This window comes from Abramis brama (genome assembly GCF_963993115.1).
Source record: "Abramis brama genome assembly, chromosome: 6".
Taxonomy (NCBI): Eukaryota; Metazoa; Chordata; class Actinopteri; order Cypriniformes; family Leuciscidae; genus Abramis; species Abramis brama.
In genome coordinates this window covers 22,848,244-22,858,577 of record NC_139968.1, presented here as the reverse complement: position 1 = coordinate 22,858,577, position 10,334 = coordinate 22,848,244, and the positions used below count along the sequence as shown (strand labels likewise).

Below are 10,334 nucleotides of genomic sequence, written 5' to 3'. Positions count from 1 at the left end.
CACCTTTAACAAAGCTAATAAAACAGTTTCTTATAATGTTTATGATTTCAATAGGGTAGGTTTTTTTTTCAGTCGTTTTACTTACAAGGTCACAATCCGAAACGAAAATCATACAGAATCTATCCTGTTCCACATCTTCCCCTTTTAATAGAAAAGATGCATGTGGTTGTGGTTGATTTAAATATTAGTTTGAGCTATGTACATTTGACATTTGACTTAGTTTGAGTTGCTTTTATTGGCTAGTTTCTCTTTCTGATGTGTGATCTTTATTCTCAAATGGTTTTTGCTAGAGATGAATAATCGATCTGGCATCTAGATTTAAGTTTGTGCTGTATTTATTTGAAAATGGTAAAGTGGTGGTTATGTAGAAAGCCTTTTACTTTAAAGTCTTGTGAGAATGACAAAGGAATTCAATAAAGTTTGTTTACACTATTTTGTTCAGTATCCCATGCACATTTTTATAGAACTATACCAGATTCTTACCTTAAAGTATTTTAGAGCTTATAACTAGAAATAAAAAGTTATAGGATTTTATTGATTTAAACCATTTTCCAGCTTTTTAAGAAAAAGTTGGAAAAATATATATATAGCCTATATATATATATATATATATATTTATATTGCTTTAGAGCCACTTAACTACAGCATGGATGCTTGGTATATACATTTTAGACAAAGGAAATGCACTTTAGACTTTTGTAAAACAATTAGCCTTTATTTTAAAATAGCACATTTAATGTTACATTTGCTAACTGTTGCAGTAGTAAAACATGGATAATTAAATTTATATTAAACCAAACAAATTGTATTGAACTTAATGACTTCATGCTCTTCCTCTTCATGCTCTTCCAGCTTGCCCTTACTTATTTGATTTTTCTGCAGAGGATGGGTGTTCATTACATGATGAATCCATGGAAGGTACTGGGAAATGTCAGTGTATCTTGTGCAGTACTCTCCATTTGACTCCTGTTTGTAATAAGATGAAATTCCCCGTGCAACATCTCCACAAACAAGTGGACTCCCAGAGGATCCCTGTGGATGAGATCATTTGATTATTAGTATATCCAGAATGCACTAACAATACACTTTAGATAAGAATTTGTAAGTGGTGTCACTTGAAATACCTCTGCTGGTGTAGTCGTTCCCTCGCTGCACAGAGTGTCGGGTGTCCCACAGTTTTTAGAGTCTAACAGAGTTACATTTGCTTCTTTGAGAACATTTGATTCCTGCAAACCCCAACCCATAACCATGCAATCCTTTGAGATGTTTTCACTGCTATTTTTTGGCAAGGTGATGGTTTGCACGGCTTTGTTCAAATTTGTCGGTGTTTCAAGCTGAAAGGAAAGGTGAAAAGTACATTTCCTTCTATGTTTTTTTCCCCCTGAATTTTAAGAAATGCATTCAGACAAGTGATTAGGTTTTGCCAATTCTGTAAACATCAACTATGTCCTTTTACGAAAGGCTATTTTTTCAAGGCATCCAATGGTTCAATGTTATATATTACCTTCAGAAGCATGATGTCATAACCTGGTGTATTGCTCTTGAATTGTGGATGTGGAAATGGATGAACAGCTACACCGTCAGGTAAAAAGTTGGTGTCATTGACGCCCAAATACGCCTTAAGATGACTAAAGATGACCAAAAAAAAAATACAGATTTAGAGGCCATATATATATAAACAATAAAAAAAATTACTGCCAATTTTTTGTCACCTTTTTGTGTGTTTTTTCCCATAGAATTGTGGATTTTGTGTCAATTTGTATACCCTTTTTTAATAAAATTCCAAAATACGGTAATTAATTTCACCTACCTTGTTTTACAGTGGGCGGCTGTCATCACAAAATCCTCTCTTACCAAAAAGCCAACACATACTGCTTTGGATTTAGAGTCACGAATGTAGACCATGTAGGGTCGACTGTGTGGAATGGAGACATCACTGTCAACAATACCATCTTGCACGACGGAGAAACCTAAGAAAGAGTTTAGTTCTATGAAAAAATTCAACAGCAACAACCTTTTGTAATTACATAAGTAGATTAGATGTGATCACCTGGAGTCAGGCACGGATTTAGAAAGAAAAAGTAATAGATAGGCCTACGTTTTGAGGCTGTCAAACTGGTAATGTACGTTAACCTACCCGTCACCGCCGGGTCTCTGCGGCCTTCAGCGGCTTCTGAAGCACCTGCTTCAGTTTCGGTCTCAAGCGGAGTCGGAGACTGTGGTGGTGGGGGGGCACTTGAATAGGTGTCTGTCACTGCAGCCGGGCTGGGGTTCTCTGTGTTGTTGGGCTGGTGCTGATGCTCAGGTTCATCTGAAATAGCAAGGCAGGATGTTGTGCTAAACTCCTCTTTGCTAGCATCACCCCCGGGCACCGGCCCAATCGGCCCAGTGGTAAATCCGGCCTTGCCTGGAGTGCAGGAGTGCAGCAGTAGCAGACTAGATATATGCCAAAGGATGCTCATTGTTGACAGCTCAGTGAAACTCAGTATGCACCACAGAAATATTGCCTCCTGCTTTTATACAGAGCACGGAAATGGCCGAGCACCCACGGAAAAATACGAGATATTCTCCATTGGTTTTAACCAATAAAAAATCTACTGTAGCTTTCAGTCACGATTATCTTCACGCCTTTATTTCATGAGGTAGCATTTTCAAACTGATTTTAGTCAGCCAGTTCTCAAGTTCATTTATTATTTAATAGTTATTTTTGAGTTAAGTCTTTTTTGCCATGTCGATATTGTCCTCACCACTGTATCCAGATCAGTTTCACTGATGTATCAGCATTTAAGCTTGTTATGACCACAGATCAGTAGTTATCATCAGCTCTCGCTATTAGACAACCCATACTTTGCTGATAATATCAGAAAGCAGTGGCGTCATGCCCATTCAAAGTGGGGCACGTGCCCCCTCAGATTTTTCCTCCCTGATAATGTTTTTGTCACAACTTTATTCCTATTATGCTCCATAATATACCAGAGCCTATGACGACTCAAATGTATTCTTCTGGATGTGTAATAAATCGGTCAGCATCAGCCCGCCCCTTTTTCCTAATATGGTGTCTGTGTATATCAAATCTTTGCTGTGTATGTTTAAGCAACTCACTCGTCTCGCACGTTGAGCTGGCAATGTTTTACAGATGGTCTTGAAGTGGTATGTGGGCAAAGCAACAAATCGGCATTGAATTAGTTATCGGATGATATTAAAAGGTAGTGGGATTATTTGTGGTTGACCTGGAAATTTTAACTTGATAAAAAATTTATGGATTTGATATTAGCTGCGAATTCAGAGCATTAACTTAAGTTGTGTCAGTGTAACGTTATCGATAGCTAGCCTAGTCTAACCGTAAACTAGTTGGCTGACGTTACTGCCATACAAAGCCATAGTAACGTTATCTGATCGGTTTTGAAACATCTGTTCTGTTTTGTCTTGTGTCAAAGTCTCCAGCTGGTTCAATTGTTTTCAGTTTCATAGAAACGAGGGTGTTACATTTGTTGTAGGCTAACTGCAAAATCCAACCTAACGTTATCAAGGCATCGACTTGATGTTTCTCCCATAGACTGTTATTCACGGTTCTTCACGGATCAGGCAGCTAATCATAAATCCAATGGCTAGCTATAGCCCTTCTGTCTGGTTCAAAGGTTAAATGTACAAGTTACTAGCTTTTCTGTTAGCTCATAAATTACTCTTTACAAGTTCCTTATTTAAAATATAATAATGAGCAGTGTAACTACAGTATTTCAATGATTTTACTAAAGTAATGTTACATATTACATTTAATTTGATTACTTTTTTACATTTGTCAAATATTAACCATTTTCAAATAAACGTGGTAGTGTTAACCTTATTCAGCACTGAAATCTGAAATCTGTCAAACTTCTTTCAAAGTCCTTCATCACATATTAATATTAATATTAAAATAACTTCAGAGCACCACAAAGTCAGACCTCAGCACCTTTATGTACCTTTAATGTAAGATCGTTCTTAGGTCACATACCAATTTAAAATCATAACATAAAAACTGCAATGGTACTGTTTTTAAAATCATGTGTAGTAGGCCTAAGTGTACAGTAAGTGTGTGTGTAAACATGCTTTAATGAAGTAGACTTCAAAAGCTTTTGAATTTGAGCTTACAGTTCTTTCATCAACCTGTCTTTTACATAAACTTACAAAATAGATACTTTAACTTAGTCCTCAGAAAGAGGAGGGTTGCTGCTAGCTCCGTTAAGGTATTTCTGTCCCTCCCAAACTGCATTGAAATGGTATGTTTGGCAGCCAGAATTTAAAAATTTTCAGGGGGAGAAACCCCCTGACCCCTCCTAACATGATCCATATCACCCGTCAGAAAACAATTGCAACGTCTCAGATTGTGCCCCCCCCAGAATTTTGGCTTGCATGACGCCCCTGTCAGCACACACTATCAGTTTTAAAAGTTGTGAGAATTTCAGTATCTGTAATTTGAGCAACTTCTGGTACCTTGTGAAAGTCTCTGTTGATATGCTAGCATCAACCAAACTGCACATTTATGATGTGAATCTTCCCTTTCTTCATATTCCAAAGGTACTCTTTTGAGATCTTGAGACAGTGGAAGCCATGGGAGTTCACTGAACCTCTTGAGCATGTGTGAATGCTTTATGCACTGGATGTTCTTCACTGTAAAAAATTTCTAACCCTCCCAAATCAAAAATTTCAAGTGACCGATAACATCTAAATTTTTCAATTGGCCCAAGTGAAATTCTTGTTGCAATAGTCTGTTAACATTGGCTCAATGAGAAATAATACGTCAGACTAATTGAAAAATTTAGATGTTATCGGTCACTTGAAATTTTTGACTTGGGGATGTAATTTTTTTTTACAGTGTTGGTGTTTCCTTGTTGCTAAAGCAGGGTTGCTGCACACGATTTAAAGTCAAATTTAAGGCTTTTAAAGACCTTTTTAAGACCTACATTTTTTTTAATTAATACCGTACATTGGGGGGTACTCAATATTGACAAAAATATATCTCGATATTTTCAAAGTTTTGTTGATAATAATTAGATGATATTTTACTGATTGTGTTTTTGTACTGGTACCATGACTGGTTTAGGCCTGTTGTTGACAGCAGACTCACAAAGATATTCATATTTTTCATATTCTATGCAGTGGTCAGTTCACAGCAGTGACAGAAATTAAAAAAAATTTTAAGGGGCAATATTTGCCACCTTAAATTGATTTCCAGGGGCATTTTCACCCATATGTAAGTTTAAATTTAACTTATTTAGGGGTAAATGCATCACCTTTTATGTCAAATTAGAACATTCCAATTCAATTTGATTAGAATAATAGAAAAGATAAAGCTTGCCCTTACTTGCTTCATTGTCCTGGATGGGGGGGGGGAGGATGGGCGCCCATTACACAATGAATCCATGGAAGGTATTGGGAAATGTCAGTGTATCTTGAGCAGTACTCTCCATTTGACTCCTTTTTGTAATAAGATACAGTTCCATGAGCAACATCTCCACAAACAAGTGGACTCCCAGCGTCTCCCTGTGGATGATATCATTTGATTATTAGTATATCCAGAATGCACTAACAATACACAATGGATAATAATTTGTAAGTGATGCCACTTGAAATACCTCTGCTGGTCCAGTCGTTCCCTTGCTGCACAGAGTGTCGGGTGTCCCACAGTTTTTAGAGTCCAACAGAGTTACATTTGCTTCTTTGAGGACCTTTGATGGAGACCCACGACCGTAATCCTGCAAGCCCCAACCCGAGACCATGCAATCCTTTAAGATTGCATTTTTGGGATTCCCTTTTTTTGGCAAGGTGATAGTCTTCACAGTTTTGTTCAAAGTTGCAGGGGTTTCAAGCTGAAAGGAAAGGTGCAAAGTTCTACATTTCTTTCTATGTTTTTCTGTGTTTTAAAGAATGTATTCATTAGATTTTTAGTATTCATTTGATTAGATACAAGTTAATTAGATTTAGCCAAATTATATTCTACAAACATCAGATTTCCTGTTATGAATGGCCATTTTTCAAAGGCGTGATTTCAATTATAAATGGTTCAGCGTTATATATTACCTTTAAAAGCATGATGTCATGACCTGGTGTATTGCTCTTGAACTGTGGATGTGGAAATGGATGAACAGCTACACCGTCAGGTAAAAAGTTGGTGTCACTGACGCCTAAATACACCTTAAGATGACTAAAGGTGACAACGACAAAAAAAAAACAAAAAAAAAACAGATTTACACAAATATATATTTCAGGTAACACTTTACAATAAGATTCATTAGTTAACATTAGTAAATATATGAACTAACCATGAGCAATACACGTGTTACAGTATTTATTCATCTTTGTTAATATTAGTTAATAAAAATACAGCTGTTCGTTGTTTGTTCATGTTAGTTAATATATTTACTTATGTTAACTAGTACAACCTTTGATTTTAATAATGTATTAGTGCATGTTGAAATGAATATTAACTAAGATTAATAAATGCTGAAGAATTATTGTTCATAATTAGTTCATGTTAACTAAGATTGTTAACTAATATGAACCTTATTGTAAAGTGTTACCATATTTCAATACAAAGATATTGCCACTTTGGATATCAAAAGTCACCTTTCTAATTCCAAAATATGATAATTAATTTCACCAACCTTGTTTTACAGCTGGCGGCTGTCATCACAAAATCCTCTCCTACCAAAAAACCATCACATGCTCTATTGGATTTAGAGTCATGCATGTAGACCATGTAGGGTCGACTGTGTGGAATGGAGACTTTACCGCCGACAATACCATCTACCATCGAACCTAAGAAAGAGTTTAGTTCTATAAAACAATTCAACAGCATATTCTGAGAAACAAACTTTTGTAAATACATAAGTAGATTAGATGTGATCACCTGGAGTGCAGGAGTGCAGCAGTAGCAGACTAGTTATATGCCAAAGGATGCTCATTGTTGACAGCTCAGTGAAACTCAGTATGCACCACAGAAATATTGCCTCCTGCTTTTATACAGAGCACGGAAATGGCCGAGCACCCACGGAAAAATACGAGATATTCTCCATTGGTTTTAACCAATAAAAAATCTACTGTAGCTTTCAGTCACGATTATCTTCACGCCTTTATTTCATGAGGTAGCATTTTCAAACTGATTTTAGTCAGCCAGTTCTCAAGTTCATTTATTATTTAATAGTTATTTTTGAGTTAAGTCTTTTTTGCCATGTCGATATTGTCCTCACCACTGTATCCAGATCAGTTTCACTGATGTATCAGCATTTAAGCTTGTTATGACCACAGATCAGTAGTTATCATCAGCTCTCGCTATTAGACAACCCATACTTTGCTGATAATATCAGAAAGCACACACTATCAGTTTTAAAAGTTGTGAGAATTTCAGTATCTGTAATTTGAGCAACTTCTGTTACCTTGTGAATTTCGTTAGAAATCAAGTCTCTGTTAATATGCTAGCATCAACCAAACTGCGCATTTGTGATGTGTAACGACTGAGACAAGTCAGACACAAGTATTTGTTATAGGTTAACAATTTTTTTTATATCTCACTCTGGTATCTGTGGCCCCATCCCCCCAAACAGGACAAGAATGTCTGCGTTACCATGACCACGATCAGATAAGTTGGTTTCACGACTCTTAGCAATGTGAACAAGGCCCCAGCTCACAAACACCTACAGACATTAGAACAGACTTTCCTGCATTCATTTATCGATGAACTGATTAACATGAAATTAACATGCATTCCAGAACATTTTGTGAATGATTTACTGTCTTGTGTTGTGTCTTTTAATACTATTATCTGTTGATACTATGTATTTTATTATAGAACCAACAGTCAACATAACTTCACGTATACCATGTTTGGTCTCTATAAATTGGTACTTTGAAGATCGAAATGATTGTGTACATGATATGCCGATAGCTGTGCAACATATTGGTATTACAAGAATCTTTCTTAGTTTCGTCATCAGAAATCAATCCAGCGTGCCATTGCAAATGAGCACGCTTAGAGCAAAGACTCATAAATCAACCAGAGGAATCTCCCGCTTGGAAATTCCACCCTTCTCATTGGTCAAGCAAACCTGGAGTGGTGGGGCCTTTCTCAGGCTTTATTAGAGACAATCCACAGTGACTTCCCTCTCTTCTCTGCTGGCCTCAACTGCTGCTCCTTCAAGTTGATACTGTGGGCCCCAGCAGGCCGTGGGCACCGCCTGCCATCCTTTCACGCTCCCAAAGGGAGTCAGACTGCTATTTTCTTCAATCCAGAAAACTGCAACCTTACCATCACTGAATGGGCAACGATCAACTCTTGGCCTTCTCGATACGTTCGGGATGCCGTGCTGTCCAGCGTGGCCTCAGCAGGCCCCCTGGCTGCAGGCTTCGACTCACAACCGGCATGTGCTCACTCAGGAGAGAGAGGACTCTCTCAACCACAACAGCGTCGAACCACCATGCAAGTTCATCATATCTTCTCCATCCAGCAGAGAAGAAAACGATTGCAACTTGTACAGTGACATTTGACACTCACGGACCCATCAACGAAGTCAATTTTCAACCACTTCAAGAATTGTCCACTGCACAGACCATGCAAGTATCAATTTAATGAGGTGCTCTGAAAATGATAAGCTGATGGTTCTTTTCATAGTTAAATAGATCTTTTCCATAGTTCCATTTCCTGCTTCCGGTTCCATAGTTCCATTTCCTGCTTCCTTTTACGAAAGGCTATTTTATCAAGGCATCCAATGGTTCAATGTTATATATTACCTTCAGAAGCATGATGTCATGACCTGGTGTATTGCTCTTGAATTGTGGATGTGGAAATGGATGAACAGCTACACCGTCAGGTAAAAAGTTGGTGTCATTGACGCCCAAATACACCTTAAGATGACTAAAGATGACAAAAAAAAATAGATTTAGAGGCCATATTTATATATATATATATATATATATATATATTAACAATAGAAAAATATTACTGACACTTTTTTGTCACCTTTTTGTGTCTTTTTTCCCATAGAATTGTGGATTTTGTGTCAATTTGTATACCCTTTTTAATAAAATTCCAAAATACAGTAATTAATTTCACCTACCTTTCTTTACAGCTGGCGGCTGTCATCACAAAATCCTCTCTTACCAAAAAAACACCACATACTGCTTTGGATTTAGAGTCACGAATGTAGACCATGTAGGGTCGACTGTGTGGAATGGAGACATCACTGTCAACAATACCATCTTGCACGACGGAGAAACCTAAGAAAGAGTTTAGTTCTATGAAAAAATTCAACAGCAACAACCTTTTGTAATTACATAAGTAGATTAGATGTGATCACCTGGAGTCAGGCACCTCACCGCCAGGTCTCTGCGGCCTTCAGCGGCTTCCGAAGCTCCTGCTTCAGTTTCGGTCTCAAGCGGAGTCGGAGACTGTGGTGGTGGGGGGGCACTTGAATAGGTGTCTGTCACTGCAGCCGGGCTGGGGTTCTCTGTGTTGTTGGGCTGGTGCTGATGCTCAGGTTCATCTGAAATAGCAAGGCAGGATGTTGTGCTAAACTCCTCTTTGCTAGCATCACCCCCAGGCACCGGCCCAATCGGCCCAGTGGTAAATCCGGCCTTGCCTGGAGTGCAGGAGTGCAGCAGTAGCAGACTAGTTATATGCCAAAGGATGCTCATTGTTGACAGCTCAGTGAAACTCAGTATGCACCACAGAAATATTGCCTCCTGCTTTTATACAGAGCACGGAAATGGCCGAGCACCCACGGAAAAATACGAGATATTCTCCATTGGTTTTAACCAATAAAAAATCAATTGCAGCTTTCAGTCACGATTATCTTCACGCCTTTATTTCATGAGGTAGCATTTTCAAACTGATTTTAGTCAGCCAGTTCTCAAGTTCATTTATTATTTAATAGTTATTTTTTATTATAGTTATAGTTATTTAGTCTTTTTTGCCATGTCGATATTGTCCTCACAACTGTATCCAGATCAGTTTCACTGATGTATCATCATTTAAGCTTGTTATGACCACAGATCAGTAGTTATCATCAGCTCTCGCTATTAGACAACCCATACTTTGCTGATAATATCAGAAAGCACACACTATCAGTTTTAAAAGTTGTGAGAATTTCAGTATCTGTAATTTGAGCAACTTCTGGTTGTGAATTTCTTTAGAAATCAAGTCTCTGTTGATATGCTAGCATCAACCAAACTGCGCATTTGTGATATGAATCTTCCCTTTCTTCATATTCCAAAGGTATTCTTTTGAGATCTTGAGACAGTGGAAGCCATCGGAGTTGTAAGAATTGATAAATTAGGAAATGCCGGACAGTCTGGTTGGG

At 37.7% G+C, this 10,334-nt stretch overlaps 1 protein-coding gene across 1 annotated transcript; it reads right to left on the bottom strand.

Annotated features, from left to right (window-relative positions):
- Nucleotides 1–713: 713 nt before the first annotated feature.
- On the bottom strand, nt 714–9,780 carry LOC311085158 (chymase-like). Its single transcript, XM_084117590.1, has 5 exons — nt 9,333–9,780; nt 9,093–9,252; nt 8,767–8,902; nt 1,125–1,334; nt 714–1,032 (listed from the first exon to the last, which is right to left on the bottom strand). Exons 1-5 carry the CDS (start codon nt 9,667–9,669, stop codon nt 790–792), a joined length of 1,086 nt encoding a protein of 361 aa, XP_083973716.1. The 5' UTR covers nt 9,670–9,780; the 3' UTR covers nt 714–789.
- Nucleotides 9,781–10,334: the final 554 nt, after the last annotated feature.

What these genes read in the sequence shown, in the direction of transcription:
- LOC311085158 (XM_084117590.1), bottom strand. Translation starts at nt 9,669, where the DNA reads ATGAGCATCCTTTGGCATATAACTAGTCTGCTACTGCTGCACTCCTGC. An exon ending in ATGACATCATGCTTCTGAAG is followed by an intron (nt 1,335 to 8,766) that starts GTAATATATAAC and finishes CTTTCCTTTCAG; the next exon opens with CTTGAAACACCGACAAATTT. An exon ending in GAACGACTACACCAGCAGAG is followed by an intron (nt 1,033 to 1,124) that starts GTATTTCAAGTG and finishes TCTCATCCACAG; the next exon opens with GGATCCTCTGGGAGTCCACT.